Below are 23,045 nucleotides of genomic sequence, written 5' to 3'. Positions count from 1 at the left end.
ATAAATTACTGAATTGAGGAAATTACTATCTGTATTTCAGACACTGCTGAAAATAGAAGGCTTCTTCTGCTGTGATACTTTGACTGCTACCTATTTATTAAGTTTTTAAGCCAGTAATAAGAGTTGCATGTCTCTTTAAAAACACAAAAACCTTGTCAAAGATAATGCTCTGGTTCCTACTTCAGAGTAAGGAAGCAAAGCCTTCAGCTGTTTAATGTACAAATTTCATACATAACTAAGAGCCATCACTGACTGCCCTCCTGTTTTTCATAAGAAAAGCCTTCTGTGCAGCTCTTGGAAGTGAGAACTGTAGCAAAAAAGAAAAGATTCACATTGGCATTCTGAAACATTTCTAAAGGCAAGATACTTTTTCTTCTGCCTGTTGCTGTGGCGGAAGGTCCTTCTTGAAAAGGCACCTACCAAGAGTCCAGGTGACCTTGGCTACTCTGGAAAAGCAGATCACTAAATGGCAAGTCAGCACGCTGAAAGATTAGTGGGAGATTAACATAATAAAAACTCTGCAGGCTCTGCTGAGGAGGATCAGAATAGGTTTATGATGTTTATAATTTAGGCTGCTATACTTGTGTTGTAGAAAAACACGGACACAGACCTTACACGAAGGGCTTTGTTTTGCCTGTTGATGCTGTTGTGAAGTAGGTTAGTACTCGAGGACGATGGTTAGCTAGCTAAGACCTTAAGTATTTTGGATTAAAATTCCTCAGGACCAAGGTATGTAGGAAATTCTAGTGACCAATTTTAGCTTTTTTTTTTTTTTTGCTATGGTTTATAGCAAAATATAGTTTATGCTATGCCCCCTTTTCTGCTTCAACCAGCAGAGGGAAGAAAAGAAAATGAAGGTACCTGCTGTGCAGAGGTGGCTGTTGCACTGTTTCTCTGCTAAAGGTGGAGTTGCCCTTCAAGCAGTTTAGGGAGGGTGTGGGTGAGCATCTTTCTCTGGACATAAGGGTACATTAGGAAGCATGTGTTATGGAGAAGCTGCTTCCCAGCTCCCCTGGAGATGTTTGCAATGGTGCCATGTACCCACACCTCCTGGGCTCTCAGGAGTAACAGGTATAACAGGAATGCTCATTCCTCTCCCGAAGGACTAATAATCCTGCAGTGGCAGCAGCGCAAACTCTTAAGAAAACCAGCGCTCTCCTTTTTGCTTTTGCACTGTGTGACTGAATAGAACGTGTTGATTTTGTGGGTTAATTTTTGGGGTCTCTTCCCTACTTCCTATAACCAGTATCTGGCTTTCCTTCAGCAACATGGGCACATGTGGATTTCCATGTTTTAGGACTGCCTGGTTTGTATTTGCCAGAGTTGATTAAACAGAGTAGTGATTAAGCTCTCCAAATAATCCACCTCCAGTTAATAAAATGTTGCTGGAATTTGGAAAACACTGAAAGAGCTGAGGATCACTGGTTCTGTGTTCATTTTTTGGAATAATTTGTGTACCCAGGCCACTATATTCAGGCAAATGTTGGTGATTGTTTGCAAAAAGCAAGCTTGATTTGCGACTGCAACATTGCCTGAGATGGAGGGTGTTGTTCAGGCTGGCAAGTGGAGAGGATATCATGTGCTCTATCTAATCAAACTAACAGATGGGGCCCAGAGGAAAGCTACAGCTGTTAATGCAGCTTGCAAGCCAAAAATTACACATATTGTGCATAATATCAAGACCAAATTCGGGGGGGGGGGGGGCTATTCTTGGGACATTCATGAACAGAAAAGCTAAATTGACTGAAATCTGTGTTTTGTATCTTACATCTTGGATGTTGTGCTTCACTCTAAATAAATTAAGGAGGGGAGGTGTACTAGCTAGCAACATGCTGTTTTGGATCAGCATGCCAATGGGATGTTGGTGGAGCAATAATAGATAAACTGCTTAGTGATTATGAGAATAATACATGGTTCTCAATGTTTCATAGTCCTCCATAATGACCTCTATTTATAGACACTTGTTTTGGTGTTTTATAAACTCCCTTTTACATAAATGGCTCTTGTCTGTTCAGCTTCTTATCAGGCTGGATGGCTTGCAACCCTGGGAAGGAGAAGATACAGAAAGAGCTTTAGAATAAAGCTGCTTTCAGTACCCATCCTGTTCTATGTAAGTCTGTAGTCTACAAAGCATGTGAACATGACATTGTAGACCTCTTCACTGACGATCTGAGCTTCCTTACGTAATGCTTTATGTTGCTGACTTAACCACTTTCCAGTTGAACCTTAGCCCAGGTACAATATTTGCTCGTGGAGGGGGATTAATTCTTGAAATCCTGGATGGACGCAACTAGAGACGTGCTTTCAGATCCCCTACAAATTGTCTTCCTTGTTTGCTAAGAGGTTAGTGATTCCCTCTGGTAGATGCGAAGAAGCATAGGACACAGCTGTGTGGAGAATTCATCTTTCTTCAGTAGTTTAGCAGTTCACGTCTTTGTCCCGTCGCAGCTCCTGTGGCATTTGGAACACAGCAAGGTATTTAATGTTATTTGCTGGTTTGTTTGTTTGCGTCTACAGCATGAGTAGGGTGTCTGTTCAGCAGCAAATACTATTCTGGGCTTGGAAAACCTACCTATACTTCATAAACATAGAAATTCTTAATATGTGTAAAGTCTGTGTGTAATCTCTACCTTACGTTTTTTCCAGCTTTCTAAGAAGGGAAGCATTTCCTTTTTCTACAGTTTATTGTGTCCAAATAGGCCTTAGAAACTGTTTCTACTCTTGAAACAGTTTTAAAATGGGAAAGAAAGCAGAAAAATAGAATAGAAGCAAACTGCAAGGATGGTCATACAGTGTCAGACCAATGGTCTGTCTAACACAGTATGTTCATTCACGCAGGTCCAATAGGGAGAAGTGTAAGAATAGGGCATGTGTAGCATCATCCTTTCCTGATGCTGCTCCTCAGCTTCAGAGTCTTACAGGTTTAAGGTTGCACCTGGATCATCCTGTCTAATATCTGTCAAAAGCCTTTTTCCCTGTGAACGCGTCTAATCCTGTGAATCAATTTGTACTGGTGATTTCCAGAGCCTTCTGCAGCAACACACTGTACTCTTGCATCTTGTGTTATGTGGGGAAGTGCTTCCCTTTATTTTCAATTTGCTGTCTGATCACTTAAGTGGATGCTGCTATCTTATGACAAAGCGAAAAACTAATCTCTCTGCTTTGTGCCACTGAGGTTTTCTGGACATCTCTCTGGATATCTCGTGTCCTCTTTTTTTTTTTTTTCCCCCTGAAGAATCTTACTCTGTCTGTTTTTCTTTGGGTACAATCTGTTCCCTACCCCTGGTTATACATGTTACCTTTCTGGGCAGGTAGCTGGACTGTTATATTCTTAAGGTCCATTCTGTTTTGAGTTCAATGATACCCTGCAAGTAATGGGTTGCATTTGGTTCTGATTTAGGAAAATACAGTAGGACCAATGAGTTCTCCTTTTGGGTTTGGTCTGACTCGTACCAATACATACCACCTTTGTAGGTCTTAGACTGAGCATGCTGTATCCAAGATGTGGATATGTGAGGGGTTCTGAAATGGCGTAAATGGCATTCTCTGTTGTGTTCTTGATTTATTTCCTAATAACTTCTCTACTTATGTCAAGACATTTTTCCGAAGTGATACCAACTGTAATTGTGCATGTCAGACTATAGCTGTGTTTTATTTGAGTGCAATACTTTTCATTTACCATTATAGAACATACAGTATTTCATCACCTATCCAGTCTGCATCATGAAGCACTTCCCCAGCTTAACATAGCTTTATTTTTGGGAATCCAGAATAGCTTTGTGTCTGTGGGCAGGCTATTCACTCCTTATCTAGGCTTCTTTCCATTCATTCAAGGATATGCTCAATAGCAAATGTCCCAGGACAGATGGCACTGTGCTGTTGTATACTTGCAATGGTAAAAAAAAAAAAACCAAAATAAAACAAAACCAAACAAAACTCCCAAAGCAATCCAAACTGTGAAAGTAGCCAAAACCCATATGTATTGATATTCTTTATTTCCTCTATTTTATCCCATTATTAATGAGTGAAATGACCTTCCTTCTTATCTCATAATAATTTAGAGCTTCTGAAGACAAATCTTGAGGTACCTTTTGAAAATCTAAGCACCTTGTGTTTATCAGATTACCTTTATCTGTACTCTTGTAGATTTCTTCACAAAGTACTCTCTACGAAGATCTGCAAAGGCCAAGCTATCCCTTCCCATCCAGATTTTTCTATTAGTCTACTAAATTTTTAATATGAATTAAAAATGAGTTTTTGGTCTTTTGTAATGTTTCTGAAGAGCTGTTTTTAAATAGATTTTTTTTTTAAATGAGGAACTGCTAAAATGAAAAGAAACCCACCTTCTGTGCTGCGGCCAAGTATCTATTGAAATAGTCTTTGATAAACTATACATGGGAATAGAGTGCTTTACCCACCAAGTATAATTCTGATTTTATCTCACCCACCTATTTTTTTCTGACATCTTTCCCAGGACATTTTGGGGCAGAAAAGCTTCATTCACCCACAGTCACGTACCCATCTTTGACCATGAGCTGCCCTGAGTCTCAAAAGACGGGGACGAGTGGGAAGAATGCTAGTTCTCTTCATAAACAAGTTGTCTTCAAAAAAAGCACCCGTGACAAAGCTGTAAGTACCATAATAATGGCTTTATATAGGTATGAGTTTTACTTGTAGTCAGACTGGAGACTTACTAGAAAGCTCTTTCCGCTCCCATTCTTTTTTTTTTTTTTTTCTCTGAAGAAGGACCATGAACTGTATTTGGCACTAAGTTTGAGGAGATGATGTAAAAAGAGTTTACAGGGTAAGCTTCTCGTATATTATAATACAAGAGGAAGGCAACTTGCCTCTCACTCCTCCTGGGTTGTATTCCTGCTGGTAAATGTTTAAAACAAAGCTGATTCATTGTCTTTCCAACCTGATGGTACCAAAAATCTTTGAATCTCTAGTTCTTTGTCCTATGCACAAATATTACGTTGTACTTCTGGGAGTTGGTCTACATCAGGTCCTCAATTCTGATGTCCTGAAGCATGTGAATAATCCTCGAGTCTGGTGGGGATTGCATGTTTGCTGGGAAAAAATAAATGTTCCATTTAAAATTGAATTGTTCTGATATCTACAAGACTTGTAGCTCTCTGCTCTGTATGTGTGTGTGTCCCCAACGTACAACCATCAACGCTTTGTAGTTCAACCATGGCTGTCATCTCCCTACAGCTGACCATCTACCTGGGAAAGCGGGACTTCATTGACAACATAGGGAATGTGGAACCTGTAGGTAGGTCCACAAGGATTTGTGCTGCCCTTCCTGCTCTCTCAACCCTGATTATCCTCTGTTAATCTTTTTTTTATTTTTTCCTTTCTTTCAGATGGTGTTGTATTGGTGGATCCTGCAATTATCAAGGGGAAAAAAGGTTTGAGGTTTTATGCAACATATGTTTCAGAGATTGTTAGTCCTCTTTTGAAGTGAGATGCTGAGATAGAAACTTTTTATTGTTTTAAGGGTACAAACGTAACTCTCTTCCCCACTGAATGGGCTTCAAGTAATGTATGTTCTTATATACGATATGAATACTTACTGGGTTATACAACAGTGTTGAAATGGGTTTCCCTGACTCTATTTCACATCCCACCCTGGCTGCATTGTTAGCCTGCTGCATGCCTTACCCGTTATGTGCTTCTTTCCAGTGTATGTGTCCCTGACCTGTGCTTTCCGGTATGGCCAGGAAGACATTGATGTGATTGGCCTCACCTTCCGACGGGACCTGTTCTTCTCTAGGGTCCAAGTGTACCCACCTGCTGACAAGCCAGAGTCTCTCTCCCACTTGCAGGAATCTCTGCTAAAGAAGCTGGGGAAAAATGCTTATCCCTTTTTCTTTACCGTAAGTATCTCATAAAAGCCTCTGACCCTCTTCTCCTTACCTGTCATTACCAGGCTGCTGAGATGACTCTGTGATGGACTGCAGACAGAGATTAATAGTGAATTCATATTATGCAAAGTTCCAATTTTGAGTGATAGGAAATTTACCAATTTTTTTTCTTACCATACTAAGTAAAGTGCAAGAAGATTCTAACTGCATGTGAAAAGTGCTTTCCTTGAAAAGGCAAGGAAACATGCAATGGCTTTATGTTAGCAACAGCCCCATATATCCTTGTCTTCCCCATTCCTGAGGGGCTGGAATACTTTATAACGTTGTCCCAGTGCTCACAGAGGAAGTGCCAAATCCTTTCTCTTTAAAAATTTTATGGATCAAACAAGCAGATGAAAAGCTCTTTACCAGATGTTGTCAACAAATAACAGCTCATTGCCAAATTCTGATTCTGACAGGATATGCTTCCAGTAGTCAGTGACATGTCTGCCTTTGCATTCCCTAAGAAGATCCAGGTTTGAAAATGGCATGCTCTGATATAGCAACAAATAAGTCTTTGAATGATTCTGCTAAATGGGCTAGTACCTGCCATAATGTTACTAACCACTCAGATACAGTCTAGTGATCTTCAAACTGCTGGAGTCTCTAATGGGGTGTTAGCACTGGGTTGCTATGAGCTACTCTGTAGCCTTCCCCGTTGATGTCTGGAGTGCCTGACCCTGCCCAGGCCAGGAGCGAATGGATACTGGCTGGTGGCTGGCTGGCCTCCGTGGCCTTAGTTGTGTTTCTGACACAGAGACGCTTTGCTCAAGCTTCAAGCCTATGTGAACAGTGAGTAGTGCTGCTGTGAGCTGTATTGATTATCTTGGATGAGGAGACAGTTGTTGCAGCTTCTACTCTAAGTGGTGCCTCTAGGGCTCTGTTTGATTTTTAGAGCAGGTGCTTCATGTGCCTGGACTTTTTTTACTTTTTCTCTCTCTCTCTCTTCCCCATCCCCTCCCCCCTGGCCCCCTTAGCTATTAAAATATTTTTGGAAGAGAGGTACTTCTTCATACAAGGCAAGCTAAGGCTCAGTATATTAAGGCCCCTATCTTAGCCAGAACTTCAAAGGGTTACTGCATTACAGCCAGTGACCTGTTGTCTTCAGGACTGCTTTGTACCTTTTGTGAGCAATATGTTAACTAGGGTATCTGAGTAAAATTGCTTTGGGGTATTTTTCTCTTCTTCCTCCCACAGTTTCCAGATTACCTGCCTTGTTCAGTCTGTCTGCAGCCTGCACCTCGTGATGTTGATAAGGTGAGACCAACGGGACACTTGTGCTTATCATGCTTGAGGAAAGTCAGATGGAAAAAGTCATGTGAATTTATTTGGCTACCTTGAGAGTAGAATAAGGTGATACTGGATTTTACTGTGCTATGCCACAAATGTCAGGAACCCGACTTAAGAGCTACAAGCGTGTGTCACAGTGTTGGAATTTGTCCTCAGAATAAGAAAGGGAATCTAGTCAAATAGCAGCAAGACTACTAAATCTGCAATGCTTGTAGTTTCCTTAAGGGTACCACATGATTTGTGGGTTGGCTGCACATAAAATGATTGCAGCTGTCAGGCTACATGAGAGAAAAGGAGACTGAGTGCCTAAAATCTCATAGATCGCTATAAATAGCATGTGTTAAGACCTGCTTCTGAATTAAAACAAATGCAGAGGAGGGCTGGCTTGCACATGTGTGTAAACAAAAACCCTGGAATAAAATTCACCAGATAATGAGATGTTCTGCAAGGTTTCTGACACCATTTAAAATATTCTTTTTATACTTAACTAGATGCTTCTCTGAACAGCAGAGCTAGACTAACAGCCAGGCAAGGTGGGATGCAGGTTGTAGAATCCAATGCAACAAGGATAAGCTGTGTTTTCTGCCAAGGAATGATATTCTAGCAAAAATTCCCATATTGCCCTGTAGAGTTATCTTGGACTCACACAGATGTCCCATGGTGGTATAAACCTGTTAAAGCAAAGGTCAGCTTGGCCTGATCACTCCCACTCCTTAGATGTTGGGAAAGAAGGTTGACCCTGAGTCAGGCGTTGGCGTTACAAAACCAATTCAGAAATTCAGTTCAGAAACCCAAGGTGGACTGGACAGTCTTGCAGGCTGGTCAGTCTTATAATCTGTAGCATGCTGTGACTTCTACAGCACTGCTCTTATAGAAAGCCTTTTAGGAGTAGGGATGTCATCTGTCAAAGGCTGGGAATTAAGCCTCGTTTATCAGAAGCATGGAACAGGTGGATGCTGCCACATCAGTTGGCAGGGATCTCTATTACAATGGTAGGAAGCCAGAATAATTTGCAGTTGGCAGGAGTCTGCCAGTTTCTGGTGTACAGAAAGATATTTAAACATCTGCAGATGTTCTTGGTTTCTGACACTGATTTCACAGCTGTCCTCTCTCTGGCAGAGCTGTGGGGTGGACTTTGAGGTGAAAGCTTTCTCAACAGACAATGTGGAAGAGAGAATTCATAAGAGGTAACAGAACATGTGTGTCTGTCTTCAGCTTTGCCCTTCCTAAAGGGGGTGGGTGGTCAAGTAATGCACCTTGGTTGCTTGTTCAGCTTTGCCCCACTTGTCAGTAGACTTCTTGGGTGTAAGCACACATGAATGCAGAACTCCTGCCTCTGCCAAGCACAAAGTACCACCATGTTGTCCTCTGCTGCTTCCCAGGAACTCTGCACGTCTGCTGATCCGTAAGGTGCAATATGCTCCAGAAAAGCCAGGACCCCAACCTTGTGCGGAGACCACCTGGCAGTTCTTCATGTCCAACAAGCCGTTACACTTGAAAGCTTGCCTCAGTAAAGAGGTGAGGAGTTTGCCCCAGGGCTGTGGACATCATAGCATTGGCATGCCAATATGCATTTTGCTGCCCAAAGCAGCTACTTTGTGTGTTACTCAGACGGTCTCAGCTGAGACTGACTTGTCACAGCACTCAAGGGCTCTAATGTAATTTTTGTCAGTAGCTACTGTTAGGGGAGGCTGAGACCCCATTACCAGATGCATTTGAGGCTAAATAAATCATTGAAGGAAGGGTCATGAATCATTGGGAAAGGTCACCTTGTGTTGTCTGGCCTCTGTGAGGAAATTTAATCTAGGGGGACTAGAGGGGTTTAGGGCTTGGGAGAAGCCTCCTGGCTGGATTTCTGAGCATCAGATTCCTTCTAGGTGTACTACCATGGTGAGCCCATTCCAGTCACTATCATTGTCAACAACAGCACGGAGAAAACAGTGAAGAAGATCAAAGTCCAAGGTACGTTTTTACTGTTGCTTGGGATTCTTTGAGGGCAAGAAGTCTGAACGGTGAGAGGACTGAAAGAGAGCCAGAATTTAGTGCTTGCAACAGCTTAAGCAGGGAGTTTGGGACAAGTCAGGAATTTATCCTTCCACCTTGTCTGTTGCTGTTTCTTTGCTGTTGATCAAGTGAAACACTGCAGCTTTTTTCCTGACTCTCATGGTTACTCTCATGGCTTAATTTCAGGCACTAGTATGTCCCCTCTAGTAAAGAGAAAGGGTCTGGCACCTGCAGGGGGCAAGGCAGATGCTGTGGGGAAAAAAATCTGCCTCTTTTGGGAGGCCATTGGGAAGGGCTTCCCTGTCAATGTGATGCTCCTGCTGACTGTGAATATGCCTAGGTTGCATACAACTTTGCCTGGGGTTTCAGAAACATCTGGTGATGTGAGGAACAGCTGCTCTGCCAGGAATGGTGTAATTCCTCCTGAGGAAGCCGAGGGCAGGGGCTGAGTTTTGAGGTGTTTCAGTACTGTGCGTTTATTTGTGACACCGCATGGTTTTTTCATGTGGAAGATACTTTGAGAGATAAAGGATGAGAAAGAGAAGAGAAGGCAGAGGTGGAACAAGATTGCTGAGGTTTTTACAAAACTTTATGGCAGAGAAGGCCAATTCAGTGCTGGTCTTGGATGCACTGTCTAGTGATTCCCAAATATTTTTAGGCTGACATACTTCTGTCAGGCTTAAAAAGACCTTGGTCCCCAGATTCTCTCCTCATCAGGGTTTCAGTCAGAATTACCTTATGGTTTTTTTGGTGTTTGATTGGAGAATATACGCCATTTATTATTACAGGCTCTTGACCGCAGTCTGCTTGATGATGGTGTCTCCTGAATGCAAATGCATGGGCTATAGATATGCAGGAGATACCAGTGACCAGAGATAAAAGTGGACATGCTTAGCGAAGAAAGAGGGAGATCTTTATAATGGAAAGAGCAAGCTCACAAGGGAAACTGTGGGTTAATGATTTTTTGCATCTCCAAATCAAGGCTGGGTGCCTTTCTGGGAAGATAGACTTTGGCCCTTTGTGTGCTGTTGGTCTCTATCCAGGCCAGGCTGTCTGACCTGGTGGTCCCTTCAGGCTCTAAATGGATGGGTTTTCCTGCTGTCCTCATCATGTCTTCCATTCCTGAGACTCGGGGGGCAGCTATGTTTCTGATGCGTGTGCACAACTGATTGTCTGCTTTCTCCTTTCTCACTCAGTGGAGCAGGTTGCCAATGTGGTTTTGTACTCCAGTGACTACTATACAAAAGTGGTAGCTGCTGAGGAAGCACAGTGAGTGAATGCTCTGCTTATCCCTTCTTGCTCCTTCACGCCCTTTTAATTACCCTCCTCCTCAGTAATGGGAGCTACTCCTAGCTATACTCTGGCAGTTGCCTGCTGTTACAGTGCTTTCTCCTCTCTTCTTACCTCACATGTGTGACCATGTGTCCCACACCACCTGTACTCTGGATGCAGCTGGTCTCCTTTTTGCGTAGCCAGCAGGGACCCTGCACCTTTTTTCAGAGACTGGGGAGGTTGCAGAAGAAGTTTGAAGAGTAATTACCTACTAGAAAAACTTAGTAGGGGCTGTGGAAGGCTCCCTGTTGCTTGAAATCTTTAAATAGAGATGCAAGATTTTTCTGAAAGGTGCTGCTGTTTGAGTGGAAATCATGGATGCTCTAGCTTGAGGTCAGTCTTTTTCACACCATTTCATTTGGTTTCTTCTGGCCTTAGAAAGCCCATGAAAAGCTTGAGCCTCTTGACATTGTGGAGAACCAGTTGCTCTTTTGCACTGTGCTGCACTGGCAGTGCAGCATTGAACTTTGCTTTGTGAGCAGGTTTGGACACACCCAGACACTTTATATTTTTCTGGTGTTTTGCTCTGTAGCTTAGGGACATGTTTCCCATTGAGTATTGGTCTTCTCAACTAGGATTCATTTTGCCCACATTTGGAGGTCTGCAGCATAGTTTTGACCTACTTTAGAAGTCTGCCTTAATGAGAAATAAATAATTTTCTACAAGTGCTTGTTCCTCTCTGCTGATTATAAAGGGCATTTTTTGACTAGTTTAGATGTAGACATCTGCATTGTAGACAGCTAAATTAGGACAGATGAATTCCACTCCTTTTGGACAGCTTTGTAATCGGTTTTGAAATTCTCTTGGTTGGGTGTGTAACACAAATTAGAGTGTATCACTTTCCTCCTCTCACCTGTTTCTTATTTTCAGGGAAAAGGTGCAGCCAAACAGCAGCCTAACTAAGACATTGACACTTTTGCCCTTGCTAGCAAATAACCGGCAGACACGGGAAATAGCTCTGGATGGAAAGCTAAAGGATGAGGACACCAACTTGGCTTCTAGTACTATGTGAGTAGAGTTTTAAATGATTCCAGGTGGTGGAGGGTTATAAAGAAGAGGGGAGAATGGAGGAGATATTTCTATCAGGAGTTTGTACCTGTAAATGTGTGTCCAGATGGGTACATCTAAGTTGCATTACTTAACCTATAATATTCATTCAGGGTAAATAATAATCATGGATCTGGAGAGGTATTAGCTGTCCCTGAGGCTCGTCTGCTCTATCATTTTCAGGAGAATAGATGTTCACCTAGTTCTTGCTCCAGCCATATATTGTTGCTATGTTGCTGCACCATCTAACACTGCTGTCTCTTTTCTCTGGTAGTATTAAGGATGGAATAGACAAGACAGTGATGGGGATTCTGGTTTCCTACAAGGTCAAAGTGAAGCTTACTGTTCCAGGGTAAGAGTAACAGACTTTTTGCTACATCTGCGTAGAGTTGAGAGGGGAATGTGTGTTTCATTGACGAGTGGGGAGAGGGCAGGACAGTCCACCCCAAGAGAAAGGGCACGTGTTGTAGGACATCAGGCTCCCTCTAAAGCATAAACTGCCTGGAAATCAGTCTTGGCCAATCCAAAGAAATTGGCCTGGGTCAGAGGGGTTGGATTACCTTCCTTAGATACTATATGACTTTATGGCTGAAGTATGAACCTCTGGTTTGCATTGCAATTTTTTGTTTCAAAGCCATGACTTATTTTATGAGAACTGAAGCAAAACTTTGTGTGAGCCTTTATGTTGGTGTTCTTGTTCTCCCAGAGCAGAAGGTAGAGGCATCTGCCTGAAAGTCATAAATACTGTAACTCAGGTTCTGTACTGAGCCAGCTTTCTGGGAGAAGCTGAAGTTATCAACATGAGCTAGTTCCCAGCATACAGTGCAAAAGACGACAAGGATAATAACTCTCAGTTGATGACAGTCACTGTTTACATTTGCATTTCATTCATCTATCCTTCTTTCTAGTATAAAAATGAGTCAATGATTTGCCTAAAATGTGATAAAATGACTGCTGCCTTATGTGGTCCTCTGACTGCCCTTGCCCTTTGGCACTCAGAAAAGGAGCCATACCCAACACTTGGTCAGGACTTCAAAAACTTAGACTCTTTCTCCATGGGAAGGACATGAAAAATGAAAATTACCTTTTTTAAAAATAAGTTTATTTGGATGTTATGCTTTGTGACAAGTAGAGAAGAGTATATGAGGAAGGTGATTTCGATAGTCCACCAATAAAACAGCATTCGGTAGAGCACTGGAATGGAAAGGCACTAAATATGCTTGTGTTTTTCTCCTTGTTTTCTTCTTTAGCATGCTGGGAGACCTCACCTCCAGGTAAATGTCATCTTTTTCAGACCATGCAGTCACAGTTGTTAATTCATCTTTTTTACCTTCTTTCCTATTCCCTTTCCCACCTCCTTAAAGCTGATAGAAGTCTGTGCATTCAGCTGTGAAAATGAAGCAATTGGAAAAACATCTTTGGTTTTATGTACATGCAAGTATATTCAAGACATAATTAACCCAGTTATTAAAGTGGACATGCCTGGGATATTTGTGGAGAAATCAGAGTTTAACTCTTTTTGAGGGGAAAATTATGATTAGAAAAAGATGAAAGAATGGGTGAAACTGGAGTTCAGGGCTTGGGTTGGCCTGAGGTGGGAAGGGGACTGAGCCAGGCATGAACGGAGCTGTGGATCTGATGCATTCTCTCTTCTCCCCAAAGTGAAGTAGGCACAGAGCTGCCGTTTCGTCTCATGCACCCCAAACCTGAGGAAAAGAACACAGCAGGTCAGTTATGCCTCGTTTTTGCCTTTCTTTGTTAACAGACTCAGGTGAAATCTTACCATTGCAAGGCTTACAGTGATTTGTTCTACAGGAAGCCTTTAGGGCTACATACTACAAACCTCCAGTATGGGGGCTGCTCTGTATGTATGTATATGTATATCTCAGTCTCAAGGCACAAAATAACAGGGAGGAGGGATGCTAAGATGGGAGAAGGTGGACATGGGTCATGTTCCCCTTTTATCTTTCATCTGTGGAATCACAACTCAAAGCACAGGGGCTTAAGGAAGCACTGCACAGTTAAATCTTGTAACTACTGTGCAAAATGTCCTGAATGAAGCTGTCAGCAATTCCCAGCCAGATTCCAATATTGCAAACAAGAATCTGTCACAGAAAACACCTAAGACACATGAGCATTGTAAAAAGCAAAATACTTTTAAGCAAAGTTAAGAGGTGATAAAACTGTTCATGATTTTAGAGTTCCTGTTATCTTGATGTGGCATTGGCCATGGTGTCTGTGATGTAGCCTTTATGTTCAGTGGGTATCTGAGAGGAATGTCTCTTCAGAGTCAGGTCAGTATATGGAAGTGTGGGAACTTTAAAGCAGTGTAAGGAGCTAGCCTTCCCCAGGCATGTTGAGGCTTGGGATCAGATGCCAAAACTGCAGGCTGTCTTGAGCATCTGTGTTCTCCTCCCACTTCCTCATGCCCTGGCTGACTCTGTTCTCTAATGGTGAACATACAGAAACTGCAAGGTGCTTGCACTAAATCAGAAGCTCCTGTACAGCGTCTGAAGCAGCTATTGAACACAAAACATTATGCCAGCATTTCGATGTTGGGGCTGTTACAGATGAGTCATCTTGTCCTGCCTTCTATATTTGGACAGCGTTGCATGGGCTTCAAACAAAAACCCATGGCTGCTTCTGCGCTGCTTTTCTTTTTCTTTCTTTCTTTTTTCTTTGGGCCCAAACTTACCTAAGAACATGAACACTGGAGGATGATGGTGGAACCTGTAAGAAGAGTTATCCCAAGACAGGTGCTTTGTTCTATGCTGGAACCATTAGAAAGGGGTGACTTGAGTCTTTATTGTATGAAATTGTTGGAGGAATTAAGTGTGAATGATGAAAAGACGGACTCCATGCTCAGTTGCTCTGGTTAGGAATCAGTGTTTGCTAATTATGGATGTGCTGGAGTGGACAAAGGTTCTTCACTCCTGTAAGAATTGCACTGTAGGAAACTCATGTTCACTGGGAAAACGCCTGCGGTGAGCGGTGCCAGCATGGCCTCTTAGCAGAGACACAGAATGTGTTCATAGAAGTTTTTTGTGTGCACATTACACCCCCATCAGAGTAGCACAGTGAGTCTAGGAAGCACCTTCAGGACAAATCCACAAGGCCTAAATCTTGCCCCCTTTCTGCTGTGGCTGTAAAGGAGACAGCCACGTCACTGAGGAGTAGCATGGGAACACCCCACAGCAGCATGCAACCCAAAGCTTCCTGCAGCTGTCCTATGAGGTGGAAATCGGGTGCTCAGGGTTGGTGCATAGGACTAATAAGGTTGGATCACCTTGGCGAAGCTGTTGTGAAGCAAATGCTTTTGTTGGCATAGCTGTGCCCGTGCTGCGGGTTTCCCTTTCATGCTGCAGACCAGCAAAGCTCTGCCAGCACAACACTGACATTGCTGCACACTTGATCATGATCGCAAATGGGTGACTCTGTGGGAGAGTTGCTTTGGCAAGGGTCTTCTGTCTCTTCTGGTAGCTTGTACATACTGAAGTATTTCCCTCAGACTTGCCTGCAGCAATCCCCTTGCCCAGGAACTTGGTGAAGTGCTGGGACTGGCACTAGTGGCTCCAGGAGTGGTGGCTGGTGAGGGCCATCTAGTGTCGGTGGGGAGCCTGGCAGGGCAGAGGTGCTGGTCGGGCAGCTCAGGGCTGCAAAATCTGGAGCTTTCATGGGTGCAGAGAAAAGCTTGAAAACTTCAAAGAAGGATTGTCCAAAGGCTTAGGCAACTGTAAAGAATGTTACATATTTAGAGTGGTGTGAATTCTTGTACGTGATATTTTTTAGTGTTAACAATGCTGCAACCCCCTTTCTATTACTTATGCTTCAGGCAGATTATTCTGGCAGAAGCATTTGTAATATGAGGAAAAAATGGAAGTCGGTCAGCTGTCCCTTCTAAGATCATTTCAAAGGATGGCTGATATACTCCTTTATATAGTACACTCAAAAGGATGTGGGCAGAAGACTTTACAAGGGAAATGGAGAACTGCAATATTTCTCAGATCGCTTCCCCCAACACGTCCTCTTACCAAAGGCACAGCCCACGTATTGTTTGCTACATCAAAGTCTTCCAGGAGCTCGCAGTCAGAAGACAGCTATGGTTCATGTATTTTGTGCAGATGGAAATTGCGAGTTTCTTACACACTGAAAAAGATACAGGTAGTTTCAGGAGCTTATCCCATGGGAAAGCCCTACAAATGGTTAACTTGAGAAATAAATGCTTTCCCTTAAAAAAAGATACTGTAACACAACAGAAAATTCCTCTGAAGCCTGCATAGCTGACTTGAAAACTGTTCTGGAATGTGGTGTCTGAGCTCATTACAGGGAATAAAACAGCCTCCCATATGAAGCTGGTAAACTAAAACTCTTTCCAGCTTTATTGGCTGGTAGTTTTCCGTGCACTGTGCCTAATCACTCTTCCCAGTTACAAGTTCATGCTTTTTAAATTTTTATTCTACCACCTTAGTTCATAAACTCTTAGAAATAAAATGTGTTTCATTAGTGAAATACCATCTAACTTGGAATCAAGCAAATCAAGACTTAATTGCAGAGATGGAGCTTCAACAAACAGTGTTTAGACTCTCAAAGGCCCCAAAAGATGGAATTTTTCTTTGTTGGTTTGTTCGGCAGCCTCTGCAGTGGGTGTAGGCAGGGGTGCACGCACAGGGAATTTTGAGATCACTCCTTATCTTCTTTTTCCGTTCCCTTTTGTTGTTACTGATGAGTCAGTAGTAACCAGTTTGCCTATTGCACCTCCCTGCTTACTTGACTGGACACAGCTGAGAAAAAGGAAAGAAGTCAAAGCAACCATCTTACAGAGTCAAAGCTAAAGTGGGATTAAAAAAATGCCACGTATTATGATTTATTCCTTGCAGTGGGGTAATATCCTTTTCCCTTCTCTAGCCAAGGTGATTTACGGCAAAAGTAAATAAAACGTGTAGCATCAGTATATTGAATCATGCAGGGCTGATTTGAGCGTAGAGAGCCTCAGAAAGACAGGCTTCTGAAGAACATAGTTTAATTTTTTTTAGGGCCAGACTGGGGCAAGTGTGATCAACTGCTGTGTTCTTTATTTCACAGCAGATTGCTTTGCCCTTTTTATTTGTCTGTAAGTGAGCTCTGAGGCATGCATTGTTCAGCAAAAAGCAGGTCTGTTGGAGTGCATGGCTATTGCAGATTGCTTGATATTTCTTTTCTGTGCCTGGAGGAGACAGAAAAGGAACGGCTTGCTACCTTTCCTTTCCCATGTTTATTTATAGCTTCCTTGTGTTGGACTTCTTGTAGGGCAGCATTTGCATGTTTCATGTGTGCTGGTTTTGCAACTGTTTTTGGACCCATGTGGTTCACAGGTGGTTATTTTTAGGCAAAGCAGCTCTTGTCGCATTGGCAGTCTGTCTTTTCCGCCTGTTGACAAAAATGTATAGAGATCTCTTTCTTTTAAAGATAGATTCAAACTGGGCTGTGTCTCATTGTGCTTCCAAGACCTTTCCTGGTCAGCAGTTAGCCCAGAAGCTCCTGCTGGGTTTTTCTCAAGGCTGTGGTCTCAGCATGAGTTCTTTGGTCTGGGGTTTTCCTGCCCTTCTCCTGATGTTTTACATTTTGTGGTGGGCCTATGTCTTGGACACTGGTTTTTGTTTTGGCTGTTGTTCAACAAATGGTTATTTATCTGCTCCCTTGTTAAACTTGCATGAAAGGGCTGGTTTCAAGAAACCCATAAATGCTTTGTCCCTTTAATAGCAAAGCTATACCTGCCCTGTATTGGTATTGTCACTTTCAGAAATTAGTGAATTTTTAAAGCACTTGATTGAATGTCTTGAAAAATAACACAGCCTACTCCCCCCCCAAAGTTAAGAGAGGTTAAAAGCAAGCTTATAATGAAAATTACCATATGCCACAACTTTAATTATATGGAATCGTTTCTGTGGCTGCATAATAAAAGCTTACAGAAAACCCTCTGCAGAGAGTATGATGACATTCTGGAGCCTCACAGATCCTTGAACACAGCCCCCTCCCATCCCCACCCTCAAAACAATTGCTAGCATGCTAGTTAAAAAAAGAAAAAGTCTATCCATTTTCAGGTTCCTGATAATTTTTCAATGTTATAATTTCAAATAAGCCACAGGACAGCAAGAGAACTATGTGGAGTGGGCCTAATTCCTGCTAGGGTGCAAATGTAGCCATTTAACAAGCATATGGGATGTAGTATAGCAGCCTGAAGGTAAAGAAGTGCATCTTTGAATGTAATCTTACATCTGAGGTATATGTGATGAGCATTACTCTACTGTCACACTACCTATGTATTGATTCAGTGATCACTTATCTGACAGTAAAGTATATGTCCAACTGAAACAATACCTATTTTTCCCCCCTCAACCCATTTTGTAAAATTGGCTTCAAACCGCATTGGTGGCTATCTCACTCAGCTTCACCCACACCATTGATGTCACTGTTCCCATAGTAATGAATGTACTTCAAAGAGGGGAAGAAGAGAAGGCTATTTAAAGAATAAAAATTGGAGGAAAAATGAAATTAGAACGATGCTTTATGTGTTGGAAATTTTTAAAGTTCTAAATATTTAATTTTAAATCCATTCCAATCAAGTGTGAATGCCCTGAGACTCCAGACTTCATCTTGACTTCTGTGAGTAGAGGAAACCATCCTTTCTGAGTCTGGATAGACACCGTCATTAATGTCTTTTCATGATCCATCCTTTAAGGCATTTTGGCTAGAGTGGCCCCATTTGGCACACTTTTAATGCTGACTTTTCCAGGAGTGCTAGTTGCCACTTCTTGCCCTTGATTTCAGTGTGTGTTGTGGGTTGGAATTCTCCAGGTAGTGAGTTATCCAGTCACTCAAGCATCCCAGATCCCTGAAAACTTCTGTAGAACGATGGCCTAGGTGTGCTTTGCTCCCTGACTTAAACTCATGAGAAGTAAGCCAGTGAAGCAACTGTTACTTGCTAAAAGCTAAAGTAACTGTGAGAACAAAAAAATCCCTGTCCCCATTTCATCACTGCAATACAGTCTGTTCTGCTTATTTTAGGCTGTGCTGAAACAGCTTCCAAGGAATCCTGCTAGCAAGCAGGATTTGTTACAGTGTGGTTAGCAAAGATCCCATTAAAGAAACAAAAGTGCCAAAGGTCTCAGAATTATATTTAGGCAAGGATGAAATCAGGAGTATTGCCTCAAGTGCATAAACTATCTAATGGGACTACCTAGGCCTTTCTGTATTCTGACCTCGTTTGATTTTAATACCTTCATGTTTATTGAACAGGAACATTGTCTTCTCATCAGGTGACTACTCACATTACAGTGACAGACCAATTAAGACTAACGTCTTGTCATGCAAGCACTGTCATCTCTGAGTAGAAGTGTGTGCACAGATGTCTCTCACAGCTGTGACTGCTAGCAAGCATAAATGGGAAAATCTGTCTTTGTTTCTCAGCCCTTCTGATGCCTTGGGCAACATTGCTAGAGTGCTTTTCCATTCGGGAGATGAAGTTTTGCTTCATCAGGTGCATGTATGCACATTTTGAGACTTTCTGGAATTCTCCTTGTATTGCTGCAAATCCTACTGCTTGTCACTTGGTCCTGTTGGTTTATAAATTTTTGCTGCTTTTAGCATCCACTGTTCTAACTACTTGGTGTGTCTTTTTTCCTCCTTTACTACATGCTGAGAACTGCAGGGAAGGATGGGTAAGTTTCTTTTAATGATATTTCACATTCTAGCTGCAGTTGTGCATTGACTCTTGGAAAACTCCTCAAAATTGTACAAAAAATACACAGGGTTCACAGAGTACAAGCTTAAAGCCAAAGTAAGTTACTGTGGCTTCACAAATTACTGCTGTCAGTTGAACAGCAATGACTGACCATGTGATGAAACTAGTTTTACAGAACATGTTTTGCCTCACAGTTGGAGGGAGGGATGTGTTTGTGGTCAGCTGATGCTCTGTAGCTCTAAGTTTCAGGAACTCAATAGGTTTGACCATGTGACTCTTTTTTAGTACAGAAGGAATAAGGATGAAAGTTTCACATTTTATTTCTAGACAAAGACCCTTTCAGGCTGCAGACTATTCAGTTAGCTGATAAATATTTAGCTGGGATGGACATGATTCAGTACAGATGAAAACCTCCTCAGTTTGTGTCCTGACTTGCTCAATCAACTGCTTTTCATACTAGCTAGAATACCACCAATGAAGATGGTGCCTGTGGGAATGTGATCCAAATCCCTTTGAAGACAAAGGAAACATTACCAGAGTCTGCTCAGGCTTCTCCTTTTCCTCCTATATGTTGACTTTAGTCTGCTGGTATAAAAAAACTGCTGACATCATTTTGAAAGACCTGTGTTTCTTCCATTGCAGTGAAGCAGAGCTGGTATTTGAGGAGTTTGCTCGTCAACAGCTAAAAGATATGCTTGATGATGAAGACAAGAATATGCCCTCAACTGATGAGTGACTAGAAGAACCAGCTGCCAGAGAAGCTACGTAATCTGGCATCAATTAGAAATCTAGGGCCTAGGTTTCTAGTAAACTGCATGTTCTCAGTGCATGCATGGTCTTTCAGAGATCAACCCTGAGATCAGTGGACACAAAATCATGAATCTCTATGGCTTATTAAAAGTTTTGGCTCTAGAAGAACGTAGCAAACTCAAAACCTGATGCTTACTTGAGCTATTGGAGGAGGACAGGAAGGCTGCCATGCCATGACTTCTGCTTTCAGTGCTACCTAATAAAAAGATTCGTTGCTTTCATCACTGATGAGAGCTTAAATGATGGTTTGTGCAGGCTGCCTAGACTTACTCGATGTCAAAGAGCCTCTGACTTTGAAATGCTAGTGAACCAAGTCCTAGGCTGAAAGGCTGGCTTGCAGCCTTTGATGATCCACTGAAGTTTCTCAGCAGACTGTACAAAACTTATTTTATTTCCTTTTGGTTGCCTTTGTGTTTATGCTTTACCAAACTCATCTAGTGAATGTTCTCAGTGCTTGCACTGTCCCTGTGTGGCTTACATCCACTTTCTGTACCATTAAATGTCTTGCAAGTCATCTTCCGCAGTGGCTATAATGCTGAGATACAATGTTAGCTTTCTAGCAATATTAACTACGTTATTAAAGATGAGAGAAATCTGCACTGTCCATGAATTCCTTAACAAAGCTCCCTATATACAACCCCAAACAGAACTGCTAGTCCAGATGATCCTATATTTAATCTAGTTTCCTGTATGCAACAGTGCTTCAAAAGACAGTGCAGTAAAATTGAGGAAATTATGGGGCAGCCTGCCCTGAGGAGCCTTTTCCAACATCCATCTGCCAGAGGTCGGTTTATGCTTTAAGACATGAGATTGTATTCTGCAAACTTTGTTCTCTCTTGTTGATCTGGATATTCTCTTTATCCATGTAAATGTCTAATCCTTTCCTGAATCTTACTTATATGTTGGCTGAAGTGAGTTGCATCAGCTAATTACATTTTGCATGTAAAATGGCTGGTGTTTTCTTTTGCTCATTTTTGCTCTAAATTTGCTTTTCAATGTCTCTGGTTTACATTCTCCTGGGAAGTCTGAATGCAGGGCCTACATTTATTAATGTAAACTTCTGTTTCCCACCCCATGCACCAGAAAATGGAGTTAAGAGCTTCCCACTTATATCTTAGTTAAAAACGATGTGCTTTTAACAGAGAAGAAAATGAGGGAGACGTTTTTGAGATGTCCGTTTCCTCCCAGCGGGAGGGGGAGTCCTGGTGAAAGCCTGCTGTAAGCATGTTGCGCTCACATCCTGCTTCACACTGCAGAGGCTGTGCAAACTGAGCTTGCCCACTCTCTAGCTTAGGTTACTATTAAGTGTAACAAGCCAAAGCAGTGTGCTTTGGAGGAAAGTGTGGGCTGTGCTCTGGCATTTCTGCAGAATTGTTCTATATACAGGCATTATTTTTTGAGCAGAGGCTTGCTCGTTTGTTTTTTCTCATTGACACCATCATGGTTACAAGCCCTACTTTTACAGATGGTCCAAAGGCTTTAACCAAACAGCTTTATATGTGGCCTCTAACACTTAAAAATAGGTTGGGTTAAAAGTAAAACCTTCTCCTGTTTTGCTTCTGTAAACTGATCTTGATTAAGATGCTAAAAGCAGTTAATTAAGACCATAGCTGATTTCACAGTTCCACCAGTGCTCTTGCCTAATACCACCTGTCAGTGTGTTTTGGCTCCATTAGTCACAGCTGTCTTACCTTAGACGAAATTGCAAGAGGCAGTATGTTTGCTCTGCTCTTTCTAAGCATTGTGTGTTTTGCTGTTAAAGAAACCCTGTGGCCATTTTCAGGTGTTCATGGTCAGTATAATTTCTGTGTGATTTCAACTTTGGTATTGGGGGAGGGTTAAGCATTTGCACCTGGATTTCTGGGAAGGCTTTTGTAATGATTGCCCTAGTATTTTTATTACTAATTTTTCTGATGGCTTGAGAAGAGCATACTGATACAGTAAGGTTGAGCACATTGCTGGTAGTGAATATGTTGGTCTTGGAGAGCTGGTATTCAGGAAATCCTTTAAAGATGCTAAGAGGAGGAGGGGGACAGTATGTGACAATATTCAGTTTTGCTTCAAAGTGCAGCTTCCTCCACAGAGGTATTTCCTTCAGTGTTCCTGGCTGTTGGACCTGTAAGTATGGGACTAGCAAACTTAAAGGCCTGATTCTTTTTTTTTTTTCTTCTTGTATGTCAACCTTGTGAGGCACCTCTGCCACTGTGTGACTTTCCTCTCGAATTCATCTGTGGCGATGACTTCTGTAAGCTGTGTAACAAAATCACAGTGCACTCTGCTGCTGTGCAATGGGGAGGAGTTGAAATGGTTATTAAATCTGTTCTTTTGCCTGGCCTTAGGAAAGCACTTTCAGACATTGTCAGTTTGTTTAGCCCATGCTGCATGTTTGCTCATTTGCTCAGAGAGCGAGGGCTTTCTGCTGGTTCCTTCAGCTCCCCATCCTGCAGACCAGGCTGGACTTCTCTTCTTTTGCCCTTCAGTCAGCAGATGCTGACCTCTGTCAGCAGAAAAGAGGTCTCTAGCTAGAACTGTTTGGCTTTTCTCTTTCCTTTCTTCTGGTTCTGATGTTATGTTGATCTTCCAAGTCAGACCTGTAGCCTGCTATTCATATTTACAGCTGGGGGAGAGCAATCCGATTTCCTGACCCTGTGCCTTTGATGTGGTGGGACTCCATTTATAGAAAGCCTACCAGCTCCAGGAGAGGGATGCGCTGGGGTGTAGCAATAGCATCTCTGAAACTGCCGCTTTTGAGCACAGCTTTTATCAAATATGTGGCCTCTGTGCTTTAGCTGTCTGGTGATGGGACTGGTTTGGTGACAAATGCTTTCCCCTCTTACATCTTCATCTTCATGAAATCCCAGCTGAAACAATCTGTACTGTCCTGCAGCTGCAGCTAATGGGGCATTAGAGAAACAAGTGCTTTGGGGCTGAGTTAA

The 23,045-nt window shown here is 42.3% G+C and overlaps 1 protein-coding gene across 3 annotated transcripts; it reads left to right on the top strand.

Annotated features, from left to right (window-relative positions):
- The first annotated feature begins 568 nt into the window (after positions 1–568).
- SAG (S-antigen visual arrestin) lies at positions 569–21,105 on the top strand. 3 transcript variants are annotated; one of them, XM_030027528.2, is made up of 18 exons: positions 569–729; positions 837–903; positions 2,016–2,110; positions 4,475–4,629; positions 5,215–5,275; positions 5,367–5,411; positions 5,686–5,879; positions 7,104–7,163; positions 8,316–8,383; positions 8,579–8,714; positions 9,074–9,158; positions 10,397–10,469; positions 11,403–11,540; positions 11,854–11,931; positions 12,830–12,853; positions 13,242–13,306; positions 19,267–19,276; positions 19,942–21,105. In XM_030027528.2, exons 4-18 carry the CDS (start codon positions 4,531–4,533, stop codon positions 20,033–20,035), a joined length of 1,230 nt encoding a protein of 409 aa, XP_029883388.1. In that variant the 5' UTR covers positions 569–729; positions 837–903; positions 2,016–2,110; positions 4,475–4,530; the 3' UTR covers positions 20,036–21,105. The 3 variants fall into 3 exon arrangements, with proteins under 3 accessions (XP_029883388.1, XP_040982607.1, XP_029883387.1); XM_030027527.2 differs by lacking the exons at positions 569–729; positions 837–903; positions 2,016–2,110 and adding an exon at positions 2,267–2,475; XM_041126673.1 differs by lacking the exons at positions 569–729; positions 837–903; positions 2,016–2,110; positions 19,267–19,276; positions 19,942–21,105 and adding exons at positions 2,266–2,475; positions 16,361–16,590.
- The last annotated feature ends 1,940 nt before the right edge of the window (positions 21,106–23,045 follow it).

This window comes from Aquila chrysaetos, chromosome 10 (genome assembly GCF_900496995.4).
Source record: "Aquila chrysaetos chrysaetos chromosome 10, bAquChr1.4, whole genome shotgun sequence".
Taxonomy (NCBI): Eukaryota; Metazoa; Chordata; class Aves; order Accipitriformes; family Accipitridae; genus Aquila; species Aquila chrysaetos.
Note: the sequence above shows the minus strand (reverse complement) of the source record. Positions and strands in the feature narration are given on the sequence as shown.